General features: G+C 38.8%; 1 protein-coding gene across 3 annotated transcripts in view; it reads left to right on the plus strand.

Annotated features, from left to right (window-relative positions):
• DDX3X (DEAD-box helicase 3 X-linked) overlaps positions 1-19,118 on the plus strand; it is a 29,530-nt gene that overhangs the window by 5,549 nt on the left and 4,863 nt on the right. The window contains exons 3-17 of one of the 3 annotated variants that reach the window (XM_059156663.1): positions 125-172; positions 1,975-2,107; positions 3,004-3,162; positions 3,246-3,345; positions 3,770-3,905; positions 4,974-5,059; positions 5,721-5,819; positions 5,928-6,088; positions 6,491-6,635; positions 6,726-6,870; positions 7,066-7,247; positions 7,336-7,453; positions 7,699-7,852; positions 8,174-8,310; positions 8,543-11,119. In XM_059156663.1, the coding sequence (XP_059012646.1) occupies positions 125-172; positions 1,975-2,107; positions 3,004-3,162; positions 3,246-3,345; positions 3,770-3,905; positions 4,974-5,059; positions 5,721-5,819; positions 5,928-6,088; positions 6,491-6,635; positions 6,726-6,870; positions 7,066-7,247; positions 7,336-7,453; positions 7,699-7,852; positions 8,174-8,310; positions 8,543-8,622 (1,883 nt within the window). In that variant the 3' untranslated portion in view covers positions 8,623-11,119. Of the gene's footprint in view, positions 1-124; positions 173-1,974; positions 2,108-3,003; positions 3,163-3,245; positions 3,346-3,769; positions 3,906-4,973; positions 5,060-5,720; positions 5,820-5,927; positions 6,089-6,490; positions 6,636-6,725; positions 6,871-7,065; positions 7,248-7,335; positions 7,454-7,698; positions 7,853-8,170; positions 8,311-8,542; positions 11,120-19,118 lie in introns of those variants that run through there. The other 2 variants (XM_059156662.1, XR_009349795.1) reach the window with 2 other exon arrangements.

The following is a 19,118-nucleotide window of genomic DNA, read 5'->3' on the forward strand; positions in this document are numbered from 1 at the left end:
AATAAGAGACTGGGTGGCTGGATACTAAAAAAATTTGTTCCAGGACCATTTTTTAGTTGCACAAATTTTTGTAAAAAGCTTTAACTGGAAGTTTTGTCATTTAAATTTATATTCTTTCTTTTAGAGGGACGCTATATTCCTCCTCACTTAAGGAACAGAGAAGCTACTAAAGGTAAGTCGAGCAACTTGGGTAGACCTAATTCTTGTTTTTAAGAAGTCAGAGCCTCGGGAAAAATGAGGCACTTTGGGAAGTCCGTAAACATGGTGCTTGGTTCAAATATTAGGACTTAACACTCTTTGGGAAAACTCATCTAAATTCATGCAGTGGAAAATTGTATTTCCTATGTCATATTCTTCTGTGGCCAAGGACATGGTTTTGTACAACCTTACTAGTGTTGTACTTTGTGATTGTGTTTGTGATCATTCACATCATGATTTCAATTTGAAAAGGGTGAGTAGGCACCCTACTATGTAAAACAAATTGCATAGTGATAACCCAGTTATTTCTGTTTTGCAGAGCTGTCAAAAAAGATAGATGGGTTATTGCAGAATAGGTTAACAGATTATAAACAGATCATAGCACTGGGCATGCTCGCAGTAAGTTGGGAGTGATCCTCTGGTTTCATTCATCTCCTTTCCTTGCCTTTAACTGCTTTAGTTTGAAAGGTTTTGTCTAATGTGTCGACAACACCTGGTCTTCTCTGATTGTGTTTGTTAATACAGTGATAGACTGATACTTCATTATGGGACAGTTGTCTGGGTCTGTATATTCCATAAAATAGGTGATCTGAGATTCAGAGGAAGAGTGAAGGTTTGGAAAACTAAAGGTTAAGAAGAAGGAAGATGATGAAGGCGGAATCAGAAGGGTGAAGTCCACAGAAACCTGTGGTTTACTGTCATTCTTCCATATGCATGTGCAGTCTTTATCAGCTGCACTGTCCCTGCAATACATGGATATAAAATCCATATTATAATCTCTTAATTAGCATATCATTGTTTTAATTACTGAACATTGTCTTTATTGTTGTGGGTTCTCTTATTCTTAAGAGTGTTCTAGTTGGAATTGGCCTCGTGTATATTCAGTGCTTTTCCCTCTTCATCCCAGTGACTGGAGATCAAAGGGAGGAGGTAGTATAGAGCTTTTAGAACTGAAAGAGATCTTAGAAATGTAAAATTCTTTATTGCTAGTGAAGTCTGTTGATCACCTGGCTGGCTAATGGTAAAGGCACCAGTCTGAAGGAAAATAACTTATAAATGATCTCTATTTAATAAAGTGCTGCTGAAACTAGTTTAAATCCTCTACTGCTTGTCTTTAAAGCCTCTGCCTGTTGGGCTAATTTATACCTTTCTCATTCCCTGTTATTGAATGCTTATAGTTGTGCCTAAGAATTTGTCCACACCAACAGTGTGCAGGAATGAAGATTTTCCTTTTTTCTAGGTATTCTTGATTCTTGTCTGATAGTATGCATTTCATGTGAACAGAGCATTATTCTACTTTTTACTATTGAATCTGGAAAATAATGTATTAAGTAATCTGACACCTTTAGGAATGTCTTAAATAAAGAGCACCTCTAGGAAACATTGAAACAAAGGCAGCTGTTCTAGTAAACTGGGTTCACACGTATAAAATGGAAATTAAATTGTGCCTGTGCTGGTCATACAATTGTTTTATAGGCAATGCGATTGACCTTTTTAGTGGTGGTATTTTATTCATTTAGAACACTTTTTAGACTGTCAAACTGCTTGATTTAGTGCACAGTGTTGTGTAGTATTAAAAATATTTAAAAATTTTGTGTGCCGATTACAAACCAGCTCTGAATCTTGGTTCACTTCTAGTACCACGATAGGAATATTTCCATTGTCCTTTCAGTTCACAGAGATCAAGTTAGAAGGCTTTGAATTCAGAGACCTAGGTATTGTAAATTTCTATTTAATAAAATAAAATGGGTTTGCTTCTCTTTTTTTGTATTGAAGGATTCTACGACAAAGACAGTTCAGGGTGGAGTTCTAGTAAAGATAAGGATGCATATAGCAGTTTCGGATCTCGTAGTGATTCCAGAGGGAAATCTAGTTTCTTTAGTGATCGTGGAAGTGGATCAAGGGGAAGGTAAGTGATTTTTTACTGATCTTCTTGTCTTATGTGTATGCAATTCAAGAATTGGTCTTTAATTTGATAAGTACTCATTCTTATACCTTGATCATTAAGCATGTTTTTTTTCCCAGTAGATCACCTATTTGGATGTTAAGCATTAAGTTTGTGTAATCTTATTTTTCTAAATGTAGGAGGTCTTAACTAAATTGAACTGTTGTATAGAAACTAGATGAGAATAAGAATGTGCCCCTGGACATACTGAAATCGATTACTTTTATATTTCTTTAGTTTTATGTATATGTAAAGGAGTAAAGTTTGTCTAGTGAATGGCCTAATATGGTTGAGATTTTTTGTGGATATTCTACATGATGATTTTTAAACACCTTATATTTTTGATTACACAAGTGGTGAACTGACCTCATGCGCCTAATAGCTGTGGTTAGTCCTGTGTGTCCTGATTTTTCGCAAACAGGCCTAAAACTAAAAACATCTTAATTCAGGTAAGGATTATTTTCTACCTTTTATCCAAAGTCTGTCACACAGGTGAATTGTTTGTCCTTATAAGTGACATTCTAATATAACTGGGACAATTGAGGTTTGATGTGCTATTTTCTTTTTCCTACCACTAAAATATATTTGGATGAGAAGTTTAAATAAAAGTGTAAGTTACATGCTGATACCAAATATTTAAGACTCGGTTCTTAATTTCAGCATGTATGAGGCCTGTGTAGGCTGTAAAATATTACAGAATTCAAGAGGGATACATACTTGATGTATGTAAATAACACAGTCTGATGAAGTTAGCATAATGAGGAGTTCAGTTTCTCTCTCTACGTATGATTCTAGAGTAGTTCTAGGAATCTGATAGTGGTTAAATGATACGATTCTGATTGGTTGCTTATGCTGTTCAGGTTTGATGATCGTGGACGGAGTGACTATGATGGCATCGGCAGCCGTGGTGACAGAAGTGGTTTTGGCAAATTTGAACGTGGTGGAAATAGTCGTTGGTGTGACAAATCAGATGAAGATGATTGGTCAAAACCACTCCCACCAAGTGAACGCTTGGAACAGTAAGTTTTTGAAATGTGTGTTAATTGTGATAAAGCCGCATTAGCTAGGATAACAAGTAGACTTACCAATCTTTTGATTTCAGGGAACTCTTTTCTGGAGGAAACACTGGGATTAACTTTGAGAAATACGACGACATTCCAGTTGAGGCAACAGGCAACAACTGTCCTCCACATATTGAAAGTGTAAGTATTTGTGTTTGACCTTTTAAGACACAGACGGAAGTGTAAGCTTTTTCATATTTCACAGCACATCAAAATGAGGTGGGCTTCCTAAAAGCAAATGCCAGTTGTACCTACTTCAGGAAGTCTTCAGTTACATTAAAAACCCGCCTCATTGGTTTGTGGAAAGATTGAGTTCAGTGTCTCCATTACTAATAATTGGAAATAGAAAATGGGTCAAATATAGGAAGAACCCAGATTTCTCCAATGTATATTAAACCTGGGAGTTGATTTTTCTCAAAATGTAATGTCGTTTCACGTGAAGCAGCTGTATAGTACAAATTAGCTATTAGGGTCGTCCCCCCCCCCCCCCCCGATTTAATGTAAAGCAAAAATGGCTCCAGATAGCATTTCTAGCTATTTTAACGCTATTGAATTTCTTTGACAGTTCAGTGATGTTGAGATGGGAGAAATTATTATGGGAAACATTGAGCTTACTCGTTATACTCGCCCAACTCCAGTGCAAAAGCACGCTATTCCTATTATCAAAGAGAAAAGAGACTTGATGGCTTGTGCTCAAACAGGTAAGTTTACTTGATGAAAGTAAAAAATTATCAAGAGTACTGTAACTAGGTTTGTTCTTATGAAACTAGTACCAAAAAAACAACAATGGGGTATATAAAAGTTTCATGGTGAAGCTTCTGGGACTCATCAGTATATTTTGACACAGGTGTGCAGTAGCCGGCTGGTGTATTTGCTTTAGATCTTTGATTTTGTTATCTCCAGTGTTCACCTTAGGGCCTATAGAAAGTCCTCAGCCCTTACTGCTCCAAGAGGAATAGATTATTGTTAATGCATTCGTGGGAAATGAGCACTGTAACATTACATGTGAAACAAGGAGGATAAGATTAGAATAGCCTGTGATCCATAGGAATATGGCCAAGGGGAAGGTGGCTTCATGGAAAAGGAGCACCTCCCATCTTTTGGGAATGGGGGTAGAGCCTCTGAATTGAGTACAAGCTTTGTTATATTGGTGAGTTTGACCAATATGAAAGAGGGTGGCAAATCCCCCACCCATTAAAAATAATATGAATCATTCGGTATTTTTTCTTCACTATAGAAGAGTGAGAATGTCATCCTTTATACCATCAATATCTATAGTACCTATAAGGAAATGTTAGAAATTGAAATTGACATCACTTCTGAGTGAAAATTGCTGTTCTCTTTACACACACAAGTGCAAAGAAGCGAATACTACTTTGTTATTGATGTTTGTGGTGTACTTCCTCTGTAAGGGAACAAAATAAACATTTTTGGTTTTGTGGGCCATATGGTCTTCATTGCCAGTCAACTCATTTTTGCTATGTAGTATGAAAGCACTTATAGACGGTATGTAAATTTGGTGTGGCTGTGTTCCAGTAAAACTTTATTTACAAAGATAGGCTGGGTCTTTTGCTGACTCCTGTTACAGATGGCTCAAAGAAGTCACTTCTTGGTATTTTTAACTTAGCTGTTAATTTTTAGAAAATTCATTTGGGCATAAAGTAAAACTACTAATTAACTAGTAATAGGGCAGTTAAACTCAGGGACCAATATTAAAAAATAATCTGGTTTTTCTGTGGTTGAATCAGAATATGCTTTCCCTTAAACAGGGTCTGGAAAAACTGCAGCGTTTCTCTTACCCATCTTGAGTCAGATTTATGCAGATGGTCCAGGAGAGGCTTTGAGGGCCATGAAGGTAAATATTAAATGGGACTTTATTTTAAAGTAAGCTCTGCCCAGTGTGGGGCTTGAACTCCCCACCCTGAGGTCAAGAACTGTGTGCTCTACCAAGCCAGCCAGGTGCTCCTAAATGGATCACCATCATTACTGTTTTTAAAGATGTTATTTATTTGAGAGCCTGATAGAGAGCACAAGCTGGGGAGGAGGAGAAGCAGCAGGCTCACCACTGAGCCCTACCCAGGGCTCGATTCTAGGACCCAGGACCATGACCTGAGCAGAAGGCAGACCCAGTGGGACATTACTGTTAGAACTTTTGTAAGTAGATGTTGAGAGAACTTTCTGTATGAGAGCTCTTTATAAAAGACTTCACACTTCTGGGGCACCTGGGTGGCTCAGTGGGTTAAAGCCTCTGCCTTCGGCTCAGGTCATGATCTCAGGGTTCTGGGATCGAGCCCCGCATCGGGCTCTCTGCTCAGCAGGGAGCCTGCTTCCTCCTCTCTCTGCCTGCCTCTGCCTACTTGTGATCTGTCAAATAAATAAAATCTTAAAAAAACTTCCACTTCAAGTTACTGAATGAAAAGGAGTTTTCAAGTGTAATCTATAAATTACTGAAGGGAATTATGTTGTAATGGGTCTTTAAAAAGGATGTTAAGAGTTTAACTTAAATTATTTCTTAGGAAAATGGAAGGTATGGGCGTCGCAAGCAATACCCAATCTCCTTGGTATTAGCACCAACTAGAGAATTGGCAGTACAGATATATGAGGAAGCCAGGAAAGTAAGTATGCATTTGAGGGATTATTGGCTTTCCTGTTGATTCTAATGAAATGTTTTAAGACCATGTAAAAGTGTTGGCCTTGAAGTTGATAAAATTCTTTGCTTACAGTTTTCATACCGATCCAGAGTTCGACCTTGCGTGGTTTATGGTGGTGCTGATATTGGTCAACAGATCCGAGACTTAGAGCGTGGATGCCACTTGTTAGTAGCTACTCCAGGTCGTCTAGTGGATATGATGGAAAGAGGAAAGATTGGATTAGACTTTTGCAAGTATGTTGATTTTTAAGTGCATAAGATGTAATAATTTTTTAAATTATGGGCCACTTGTTTTGTAGAAGTAATAAGTAGTAGTTGTTGACATTTTAAGATTGAGAAATGGTTTTTAGTCCTCTAACTTTTATAAGAAGTTGGCTGTTTGTAATTTTAATGTTGAAAAATCAAGGACCTTTTTTTAGTAGAGGCTGAGAATAACCAGATTGGGAGAGTGAAAAGTAGTAAGAGCTAGTTTTGCTGTATGCTTGTGAATGATGGCACAAATCCTGGGCTAGGTTTCCTGTACACGAGTCTGATCATGCAGTGTGAGGAATTTATATCAAACTCTTACTATGATAATAGCTATAATAAAACTATCTTTTTTCAAATTCTAAATGGAATTTATTTTTTTTTTGGCAGATACTTGGTGTTAGATGAAGCTGATAGGATGTTGGATATGGGTTTTGAACCTCAGATACGTAGGATAGTTGAACAAGATACTATGCCACCAAAGGGTGTCCGCCACACTATGATGTTTAGTGCTACTTTCCCTAAGGAAATACAGGTATTGTTTGATGCTGCCGCTTTTACTACTTGGGAATTTGTACTACTTGGGAATCTCGGTAGATGATAAACTTTTTTTTTTTTTTTCCAGATGCTGGCCCGTGATTTCTTGGATGAGTATATCTTTTTAGCTGTAGGAAGAGTTGGCTCTACCTCTGAGAATATTACACAGAAAGTCGTTTGGGTGGAAGAGTCCGATAAACGGTCATTTTTGCTTGATCTCCTAAACGCAACAGGTAAAATGACAATATTAGCATCACATTGGTGGCTTAGGTGATGAGAGTCCATTTGGATTGCCTTTACTGCTTTTCCTCCCCATTCAGAACATTGGTTAAAAGTCTTTTTTATTTGCCTGTCTGTGCATGTTTACTAAATGTAAAGAGAACTAAGTCACTGTTAGTGACAAAAATCCGGTAATTTTTCACAATCAGGCAAGGATTCACTGACCTTAGTGTTTGTGGAGACCAAAAAGGGTGCAGATTCTCTGGAAGATTTCTTGTACCATGAAGGATATGCTTGTACCAGTATCCATGGAGACCGATCTCAGCGAGATAGAGAAGAGGCCCTTCACCAGTTCCGCTCAGGAAAAAGCCCAATTCTAGTGGCTACAGCAGTATGTATAAGACAGTTCTTATTTTCAAGTTCAGCATGTTCAGTGTTTGGCTTGAAGTGCGCCATATATAACAAAAGTTATTTTCCAGGTAGCAGCAAGAGGACTGGATATTTCAAATGTGAAACATGTTATCAACTTTGACTTGCCAAGTGATATTGAAGAATATGTACATCGCATTGGCCGTACAGGACGTGTAGGGAACCTTGGTAAGTGTTCAGTTACTTGATGGTCTGGTGGTGGTTTTTCAGGGGGATATGTGCAGCCAAGAACTCTCTAGGACCTTAGATCTAAGAAATCTGTTTCTAAGGAATGTGGTTAAAATCTGTCTCCGCAATACAAATGACTCATTCTCTCTTTGCATGGTATTCTACTTAAGATGCTGTATAGGAAAGTAAGAATACTACGTTTCAGTGGATGACCTTAATTTATATACTTTTTGGAACTGGTTTAGGCCTTGCCACCTCGTTCTTTAATGAGAGGAATATAAACATTACCAAGGATTTGTTGGATCTTCTTGTTGAAGCTAAACAAGAAGTGCCGTCTTGGTTAGAAAACATGGCTTATGAACACCACTACAAGGGAAGCAGTCGTGGAAGATCGAAGAGGTAAGGCGTATGGGTAGTGCATAAAGAGAGGGATGGTGCCGTGTCCACAGTTCACTCTTCCAGTGTTCAGTTGAGTGGGCTTCATGTTTCTTAGGTTGCCTGGATCCTTCGGGTGAGGGGTGTTAGAAGAGATGACACTGAGTTAAAGCCAGTCATTCGCCGCTACAGTGTTTATGATCACTATTAGGGAAAAGAGGGCTGGATAGGGAAACTTTGGTATTGCAACAGAAATTGACCACGGCAAAGTGTTAACAAGAACTGGGTTATTTGGTGGAATTGCATCTTCCCGAGAACCACCAACACACCTTGTCGTTGCAGTAGCAGATTCAGTGGAGGATTCGGTGCCCGAGACTATCGGCAAAGCAGCGGTGCCAGCAGTTCCAGCTTCAGCAGCAGCCGCGCAAGCAGCAGCCGCAGTGGAGGCGGCGGCCACGGCAGCAGCAGAGGGTTTGGTGGAGGTAACTGTCTTTGGGAAGGGGTTCTTCCTTGTAGTCCTCTTTTTAACCTGTCTTTGGGAAGGGGTTCTTCCTTGTAGTCCTCTTTTTTAGAGCATAATTAAAAACACTGGGGGAAGTTCTGCCCTATAGATTGCTTTTAGTAATGTGACATCAAAGTATTTAAAGAAGGGAAAGATTTAACAGTGGCTGACTTAATTAATTTGTCTCTTTCTTTTTTTAAATCTCTCATTAGGTGGCTATGGAGGCTTTTACAACAGTGATGGATATGGAGGAAATTATAACTCCCAGGGGGTTGACTGGTGGGGTAACTGAACCTGCTTTGCAGTAGGTCACCCTGCCAAACAAGCTAATATGGAAACCACATGTAACTTAGCCAGACTATACCTTGTGTAGCTTCAAGAACTCGCAGTACATTACCAGCTGTGATTCTCCACTGAAATTTTTTTTTTAAGGGAGCTCAAGGTCACATGAAGAATTGAAAGGAACAATCAGCAGCCCTGTTCAGAAGGTGGTTCGAAGACTTCATTGCTGTAGTTTGGATTAACTCCCCTCCCGCCAACCCCCATCCCAAACTGCATTTATAATTTTGTGACTGAGGATCATTTGTTTGTTAATGTACTGTGCCTTTAACTTTAGACAACTTTTTATTTTGATGTCCTGTTGGCTCAGTAATGCTCAAGATATCAATTGTTTTGACAAAATAAATTTACTGAACTTGGGCTAAAATCAAACCTTGGCACACAGGTGTGATACAACTTAACAGGAATCATCGATTCATCCATAAATATTATAAGGAAAAAACTTATGCGGTAGCCTGCATTAGGGCTTTTTGATACTTGCAGATTGGGGGAAAACAACAAACGTCTTGAAGCATAATAATGGAATTAGTTTCTAATGTGGCAAACTGTATTAAGTTAAAGTTCTGATTTGCTCACTCTATCCTGGATAGGTATTTAGAACCTGATAGTCTTTAAACAAGCCATTCCAGTCATGATGAGGTGATGTATGAATACATGCATACATTCAAAGCACTGTTTTCAAAGTTAATGCAAGTAAATACAGCAATTCCTCTTTCAATGTTTAGGCAGATCATTAACTATGAGCTAGCCAAATGTGGGCATATTATTACAGGGAAAGTTTAAAGGTCTGATAACTTGAAATAGGTTTTTAGGAGAATTCATCTACTTAGACTTTTTAAATGCCTGCCATAAATGAAATTGAAATGGTAGAATGGCTGACCACAGCAATGACCAGCCCTCCTCGGGGCCCTGGGTGATTTTTGGTCTAATAACGCATGCTAGTGTTGATGTTTTTTGGTCAAGAGGGTATGAACAGGAAGAATTAATGCAGCAGGCTTTATTTTAAATGCCGATTCACATTACTCTGTTCAAGCTGCGTTGAGATGTTAAACTGGCTTACTATAGACTTTGTAAAAATGGCTCCAGAAGAGTAACAAACTGAAATCTTTTGAGATCACACAGGTTGGAAATATGTACATAACTGCACAAGGTGTCGATTCTGCTCTACAGTGCAGTTGTAGTCAGTTTTAGTTGCATAGGTTTCCATTGTATTTATAGTCTGTTTATGCTAAATCTGGCCAAAGATGAGCATTGTCCACCACTAAAATGCCTCTGCCACTTTGAATTCTGTGCTAATTTTGTGGCCAGAATGCGGTGATCAAAACGCTCAATCTTTTTACAGTGGCATAGGAAGACGGCAAAAATTTCCTAAAGTGCAATAGATTTTCAAGTGTATTGTGCCTTGTTCTAAAACTTTTATTAAGTAGGTGCACTTGACAGTATTGAGGTCATTTGTTATGGTGCTATTTCAATTAGTCTAGGTTTAGGCCCTTGTACATTTTGCCCATAACTTTTTACAAAGTACTTCTTTTATTGCACATTCAGAGAATTTTATATATATGTCTTGTGTGCGTGTCCTTAAACTTCCAATCTTATTTTGTCTCTTGGAGATTGTTGAACGCAGCTTGTCTAGGAAGGGGATGGGACTAGATTCTAAAATTTATTTGGGACCACGGGAATAATAGTCGGGAAGAAAACTATTTGCACACGACAGATTTCTAGATACTTTTTGCTGCTAGTTTTATGTAATATTTATTGAACATTTTGACAAATATTTATTTTTGTAAGCCTAAAAGTGATTCTTTGAAAGTTTAAAGAAACTTGACCAAAAGACAGTACAAAAACACTGGCACTTGAATGTTGAATGTCACCGTATGCGTGAAATTATATATTTCGGGGTAGTGTGAGCTTTTAATGTTAAGTCATATTAAACTCTTAAGTCAAATTAAGCAGACCCGGCATTGGCAGTGTAGCCATAACTTTCTGATGTTAGTAAAAACAAAATTGGCGACTTGAAACTAAATCATGCCAAGGTTTTGATACACTTGTCTTAAGATATTAATGATACACTTCAAAACACTGATAAGAAGTGTCCAGATTCTCAGATGTTTGTTGCGTGAGTTTTGTTTAGTTGTGTGTATTTTTTTTTTTCAGTGAATGTCTGGCACATTGCAATCCTCAAACATGTGGTTATCTTTGTTGTATTGGCATATTCAGTGACTTGTACATTCAGCGGTAGCATTTGAGCAAGTTGTATCAGCAAGCAATATTTTCAGTTAATAAGGTTTCAAAAAATTACATAAGAATGGATTTAAACTTGCTGAATGTAAAGATTGAACTTCAAGTCACTGTAGCTTTAGTAATTGCTTACTGTATTAGTTTAGATGCTAGCACTGCATGTGCTGTGCATATTCTGATTTTATTAAAATAAAAAGTTGAACTGCACAGTCTCCTTTGTTGTTGTCAATTGTGGTTTATTATTATAGGTGAAAATAAAGTTGTGCTCTTGCCTGAAGAATTGTAAGGTCTAATTTTTTTTTTTAAATATTTTTTGGTTTGCTGTCCAGTGCTAATTTGGAGATGCCTTTTGGAGACAGAATTACTCTGATACAAGTATTTGTCATAAACGATGAAGTTGGCCCCAAAAAGACTTGTTGGACTAGATGGGAATCTAAGAGGTCCTTAGTGATGTATAGTATGTATTGCAAATTGATTTGTGCTTTGAGCAGCTTAATATGGGTGGGAATCTCTTTGTTGTTTGAAGCATTTAATGAGAAGGTCATTTGAAGTGGAAGAAGTTGGGTTAAAAGCAAAAGTACTAGTAATCCAAGTGATGGTGAACACTTAGGGATCAAGAATGTATTTGGTGCTGGGGGTGGGGTGGAGCAAGGGGAACTCCTGGGTGGTTCAGTCAGTGAGTTCAAGCCCAATGTTGGGCATGGAGCCCACTTCTAAGTGTATTTGGGGTCAGGGTGATAGAGATGGCATGGGCACCCTTCCTCTGCGTTCTTTGCTGATGTCCATTACTCTACATAGCTGCAGGCCCCTCAACTACCAAGGAACAGATGGTCTGGATAAGCCCCATTCTGAGAAGTGAGGTTGAACCATACAAAAGGACTATTTTGTTTGGGGGGTGCTCACATGTGGTGAAGTGTTGGCAATCAGATATGATTAAACCTAGGGAAAATATTTAATTCACCTTGTTTCTCTTGGAGTTCTTTGCGGTATGATTGAGAATTTTTCATGAGCATTGTAGAAAAGTACTTGCCTCTGGATAGTTATTTTCAGAGTTCAACATGATCTCATAGCAGCAAACCTGTTTTTAGGGCAGAATTTTGAAGCATACCGTATTGGTTTTAAAGGTGGGAAAGAGGAAGGGGAGCCTGAGTTTAGTCAAAAGTGTAGAAAGAGGTTATGTTAGGACGGCTGCATTGACAAGACAGTGACTGAAGGTGACAAAGTGTGAAATTGGATTCTAAGAATGGTTCCAGTTTGCTTTTGAGTGAACACAAGCTATCTGGGGGGACTGTAGTTCTGAATTGAGAATTATTTCTAGTCTAGCAGGGCTAAGATTATAATAACTCAGGTTTACTTGCGTATTATGTTAATTTTTGTAGTTTAATTTTTAATAATTTATATGATACGTTTAAATATAAAATACTAGTCCTTTCCCCCCTCTACCCAATGTTAGCAGTTTCCTGGGTTTTTTTCTTAACCATCTTGGCTGAATTTCAAAACCAGATACTTTTTTTCGAAAATGACTTAGTGGGGCCATGTTTGAAAATGTTCCCAGTGTCTTTGCTTAAAATTATATAAATGTTTTTTTTTTCTATTCTGGGTAGCTGTTCCCCCTGCCCCAGTGCTCATAAGTGACCTGGTTGAATGGTCACAGGCTTGTTCTTGAAGCTCAGTAACTAAGCTATCTAGGTGTTGACACAGGTCTTAATGTGCCTTCCCACTGGAATGCAGAGGCTCCAAACATTCACTGCATTTTAGGTGTATCTCGGGGTTTTTTTCTCTTCTGTTCTCATTGAACACGATTCTAGATAGGTTTAAACCTGCTCTGCTTCACATCTCATCCTCATTTCAGTTGATGGACTTTCCAGCACGTTCTGTCTGTTTGTAATATGGTTTCCTCTATAATGACTCTTCTCCACTTTCATTTTCATTGTCCATCCCCCACCCCACCCCCACCCCCCAGGTTTTTCCTATCTACCTGATTGGGTTGTCTTCAGGGTAATTCTGAAATAGGAATATTTTGACACAAGGCACTAGGTTTAATTATAATGTGGAAGAATATTTCATGACCTGCAAAGATGCTTATTACGGGAGAAAACATAAAACAGATGAACACATTTACTGTAAGAGGAGCGGCAGTCTCAAAACAGGTGTTAAGCATAGAATTACATTATGACTCAGCAATTTTACTCCCAGGAGAATTCTACCCAGGAGAAACGAAAACAAGCTTACAGCTTATGTTTGCATGCGAATGTTCATAGCATTCAAAATAATCAAAAAGTGGAAACCACCCAAATGCCAATCAGCTGGCGGATGGACAAACAAAATGTGTATACATGGAATGGAATGCTGTTTGGCCTTAAAAAGAAGGAAGTACTGATGCTATCTCTATCCTTCCTCTAGGGACATGACCACATCCCTAATTTCCTTTCCCTTCAAAGGATCATTAAGAGGGCCTGTTAGTACTGTGACACATGTCTGTATTCTGATTTAAGGTTTTCTGTGGATGTCTGGTTTCAGTCCTGATTTTATTGTGTTAGCAGATCTAGTCATGGTTTATAATTTGAGGGTTCCTGTTTTCCTTGTTACACTGAGGATGACATTTTACTTTTTTTTTTTTTTAAGTAGGGCCTTGAACTTAGGGTTAGGGTTACCTAACCCTAATCCTGAGATCAAGTGTGGCACCATGACATTTTCCTTTTGAGCTAAGTGAAGTAAAAATGCCTCCCATCTTTGGGAGAAAGTGGAAATCCTCATTCTCCCTTTTCCACTCTTAACTCTATTCCACACTCAACTAAATTTTCAACAGCCTGTCTCATTACCTGACATCGGTTGGTTAGTTGGATGCGGAACAGTCTCTGAACCTCCACTCCTGACCCAGTCACCTGGTAGGATCCTAGTGGGTTATCTAGTAAACATTTGGATGGCCAAATCCAAAAATGGCTCATTCAAAAGCTGATTTGGGGTCTGCTTGAGTGTTAGGGAATGTGTAGTGTTGATTTCAAATGTAGTCCTTGTCCTCTTAGAACCTAGTTTTTTTTTTGTGGTTCCCCAACTTGATATTGCGACAAGGGAATCTGGGAAATGATTCTATGGCAACTCCTAATAAAATCTATCCCTGGGGATTCACTCTATAATCTCTTTTGCTTTTTGCTTCTGCTTTTCATTTCCCCAGGCAATTCTGATGCAGCAAACTTAGGTATGGAGTCTGCTGTTCTCTACCCTTTATCATGTGTTCCAAAACTTCCAATGCCCATGATCATGTTTCAGGTACTTCATGGCAGAAGATCTCTATATTCCAAATTACAGTAGATACTGCAGCCAAATTAATGGCACTCTATTAAGTTGGTCCAATGGTGTGGCACCAGTCTCCCTTGGTAGCTCTTAAGTTCCCCCTGCCTTATATTGTAGCTGAATATGATGCTCTTGTGCGGACAATCCTGTACTCGGCCAGAGTTTTTGTTCACCCTGTTCCTTCTGAGTGGAATTTGAGCTGAATGTTTAATTTTATATATTGTGCTAAGGATATTAAGCCGCCATTTACAATTATTAGTGATGTAGAGAAAATAATTGCTCTGGGTTGAGGGAGGGTTGAGGAAGGAGTAGGTTTCAACTGGAGTGTGCAGAACGAGCTCAACTCTTTGGAGAATGTGTAGAAAACTAGAAGGAAATCTGCCAAAATAGAGGCAGTTCCTTCTTGTTGAAACAAAGATTTTCTGCTGCTTCACACTTTCCCTGTACTAAACAGGTTTTATACAATTATATTTTCGATAAAACTTAAGTTTATGTTTTTTAGTCTGAAATGATAAATTCATAGGAAGTTGTGAAGTAGTACAAAGAGGTCATTTGGGTCATTTGTACTTTTCAGTTTCCCCTGTTGGTAACATCAGGCATAACTAATACATCAAAACCAGGAAATTGACATTGGTACAATCCATAGACCTCCTTCATTTCTCACCAGTTTTATGTGTGTGTGTGTGTGTGTGTGTAGTCCTATGCAGTTTTATCACATGTTGATTCGTATAACCACCTCCACGGAACTATTCTACCACTAAGATCTCCCTAGTGTTGCTCCTTTAGAGCCACACCTGCCTCCCTTCCTGCTTCCCCACCCTGTCACCCCTGGCAACCACTTGTTTGTTTTCCATCTCTAAAATATCATCTCAGAATTGTTAACATTAATGGATTTGTGCAGTGTGTGACCTTTTGAGATTGGCTTTTCTGTCACTCCACACAATGTCCTCAAGAGCCATTCAAGTTGTCGCAGAGTTGGTTTCTTTATTGCTGAGTGGTATGGACGTTCCCTGGTTTGTTTATCCAGCCTGTGAAGGGCATTTGGCTTGTTGCCAGTTTGTGACGATGACAGATCAAGGTTGCTACAAGCATTAAACGCTTGTGTACAGCTTTTGTGTGGACATGGATTTTTGTTTTTCTGGCAGAAACGCAATTGTTGGATCATATGGTAAGTGTATGTTTAGTTTAAGAATCTGCCAAACAATTTTCCAGATGCCCATCAGCAATGCACGAGAGATCCAGTTTCTCTGCATCCTCACAGCGTTCGGTATCAGCACATTTTGTTCTGGCTGTTCTGATTGGCGCGAGATGGTGTCTCCTCGGGGTCTTAATTTGCATTCCCTAATGGCTAGTGATGTTGAACATCTTTTCAGGTGCTTATTTGCCATCTCTGTAGTCTCTGGTAAAATATATGTGTGTGTCTTTTGCTCATTTTAAAATAGTTGATAGTTTTGCAATGCTGAGGTTTAAAAAAATTATTGAGTTTTGCAATGCTGAGGTTTAAAAAAAATTATTGAAGTGTAGTTAACAGATGATGTTACATTAGTTTCAGGGATTTGATAATTCTCTACATGACATGGGGCTTACCATGATAAGTGTAGCCACCATCTGTCACCATACAAAGTTGTTGAAACATTATTGGCTATATTCCCTATGCTGTACTTTTCATCCCCATGATTTATTTCATAGCTGTAAATTTGTATCTCTTAAGCCCCATCACCTATTGCCACCCCCCCAACCCCACCGAACTCCCTCCCCTCTGGAAACCACCAGTTTGTTCTCTGTATGTATGAGTGAGTCTGTTTCTGTTTATTCATTGGTTTTGTACTCTGGAGTTTTGAGAGTTCTTTATATATTCTAGGTAGTAGTCCTCTGTCAGATATGTGATTTACAAATATCTTTTCCCAGTCTATAGCTTGTCTTTTTATTATTATTTTAATTCCAGTGTAGTTAACATACAGTGTTCTATTAGTTTCAGGTGTATAAGATGGCAATTCAACAATTCCAGTGCTCAGATAAGTATACTCTGGGATTGAGCCCCACATCGGGCTCTCTGCTCAGTGGAGAGCCTGCTTCCCTTCCTCTCTCTCTGCCTACTTGTGATCTGTCTGTCAAATAAATAAATAAAGTCTTAAAAAATATATTCCACATATGAATGAAATCATATGGTATTTGTCTTTGGATCTCTCATCCATCAATGGACACAAAGGCTGCTTATTTTTCTTCTTAGCAGGGTCTTTTGCAGAGCAAACATTTTTAGTTTCTTAAAAACATTTCCAATTTTGATGCAGCCCAATTATCAGTATTTCATTTTGCGGATTGTGCTTTTGGCATCACATCTAAGAACACCTCACCTAGCCCTAGGTCCTAAAGATTTCCTATTTTTTCTAATTTATAATTTTACATTTAAGTACATGATCCATTTTGAGCCCATTTTTAAGGTGTGAGGTTTAATCTATGGATATTCATCTATGGATTTTTAAAAAATCTTTAAACTTTTTTTTTTAAAGATTTTATTTATTTATTTGACAGAGATTACAAGTAGGCAGAGAGGCAGGCAGAGAGAGAGGAGGAAACAGGCTCCCCGCTAAGCAGAGGGGCTCGATGTGGGGCTCGATCCCAGGACACTGGGATCATGACCCAAGCCAAAGGCAGAGGCTTTAACCCACTGAGCCAGCCAGGCGCCCCAAAAAATCTTTAAACTTTTTAATCTATGGATGTTCAACTGCTCTAGCACTGTTTGTTGAAAAGCCCCTCCTTCCTCTGTTGACATGCCTATGCACCTTTGTTAAAGCTCAGTTGACCATCCTTGTGTGGGCCTATTTTGGGTTGTCTTCTCTTTCATTCATCTATATGTCTATCCCTTCCCTGACACCACACTGTTTCCATTACTTCTAGCTATATAGTGAGTCTGAAAACTGGGTAGAATGATTCTTCCCACTTTGTTCTTTTTCAAATTTGTTTCAGCTCTTCTAGTTCCTTTGTCTTTTCACATAACATTTTACTTTATTTTTTAAAGATTTATTTATTTATTTATTAAGTAGGCAGAGAGAGATGGGGGAAGCAGGTTCCCTGCTGAACAGAGAGCCCAATGTGGGGCTCGATCCCAGGACCCTGGGATCATGACCTGAGCTGAAGGCAGAGGCCTTAAACCACTGAACCACCCAGGCACCCCCACATACATTTTAGAAAAAGTTTCCTTCCTTCCTTTCTCCTTTCCTTCCTTTTTTTTTTTTTTAAGTAATCTCTATGCCCAATGTGGGGCTTGAACTCATGATGCCGAGATCAAGAGTTGTATGCTCTACTAACTGAGCCAGCTAGGCAGCCCTAGAATGTAAGCTTTTCCTTACAAAAAAAATCTTGCTGGGATTTTGATAGTAATTGTGCTGAACCTATAGATCAATTTGGAGGAGAATTGATCTAAATCTAAAACACATTTTTAAATTGTGAACTCAGAATATCCAGCCAACAGGAAAAATCATCTGCTACTTCCTATCTGGAGCGCTTCTATTTATTCATGCTCCTGGAGCACAAGATCATGCTCTTGGTTTGGAGCATGTCCATGAAGCAGGAGTCTCCGTGAAATGCCATATTTTGTGAAGGAAGTTTATGTAGGAATATATAGATGAAGGAGTCCAGCTGGTGCTCATGGCAGTCTAGATATTTAAGAGCAACACTCCTGCTGAAGGCAACCATAAAAATGGACGTAAATTTAATGCAGGCATTCCCCTTCTGGAAGGGTTCCTGTTAGGAACAGAGAGGCTTCCCGAAAGTCAAGTTAGGAACTGCCTGTGCAGAAAGTGTGCAATATTCAGTTTATCTGAAACTTGTAAGAAACCTTACACCCTGGGGCGCCTGGGTGGCTCAGTTGTTAAGGGTCTGCCTTTGGCTCAGGTGACAATCCCAGAGTCCTGGGATCAAGCCCTGCATCAGGCTTTTTGCTGAGGAGCCTGATTCTCCCTCTCCCACTCTGCCTGATTGTGTTCCCTCTCTCACTCTCTCTCTCTCTCTCTCTCTGTCAAATACATAAATAAAATCTAAAAAAAAAGAAAAGAAACCTTACATCTTTTCAGTTTCATCTTCTTAAAACTCATCATTGGGAGAGTACTTGGGAGTCTTACTTTCATATTAATTCTCAGCAGGCACTGAACCTAATGACCATAATGTCCCAGAATTTTAATAACAAAATTTTAATGTCAGTTTTCATCAGGGAACTGTGTCTTTGGATTGTCCTGTGGTGACTTCCTGTAGAAGCTTCTTTAATTGGCATACACTTTAGGCAAAGCCGTCTTTCCCACAAGGGGCACGGGAACTGCCATGTGCAGTTTGTAAGTGTGTTTATTCCGTGGATTTCTAAGACATCTACAATGTTAACAGTATTTCTTGTGATAGGACCTGTGGGGTAGATTTATTTTGGATATCAGTGTCATAGACAGGCTTTTTTCTAAGGACGTGTTTTTACTTGAGCCCACTTCTAGGAATGAGGTCTGGGGCATTTATTAACGACACCCCTGGTTGAATCTCAGCCTACTCATTTCTCTTTCTCTACTTCTTTCATTTTCTTGCGCAGACATCTGAAATTTGCTTGTATGTTTTGGAGATAAGGTATAAATACATAAAGTGAAACTTAACACTCTTTTTAAAGTCTGTTGTTTTGGTGTGTTACCACAGGAAGGAATATCTGGAGATAGGAATTCAGCTTTAACAATGATAATAAAAAAATAGAAGAGGGGGCATGATTCAATTTTGACAGCCCAGCAATGTGGGTAATTGATTTCCAGCTTTGGAGTTGGATGGGATACAACTCAGGTTTTATCTAATTCTATAGGGAAGTTGGGTTTATATTCCCGTCTGTAGCTTTCCAAAAACTAGCTTAAAAAACACTGGATGGCCCTTATAATTGTGTTCTCTCCTGGG

Source organism: Mustela lutreola, chromosome X (genome assembly GCF_030435805.1).
Source record: "Mustela lutreola isolate mMusLut2 chromosome X, mMusLut2.pri, whole genome shotgun sequence".
Classification (NCBI taxonomy): domain Eukaryota; kingdom Metazoa; phylum Chordata; class Mammalia; order Carnivora; family Mustelidae; genus Mustela; species Mustela lutreola.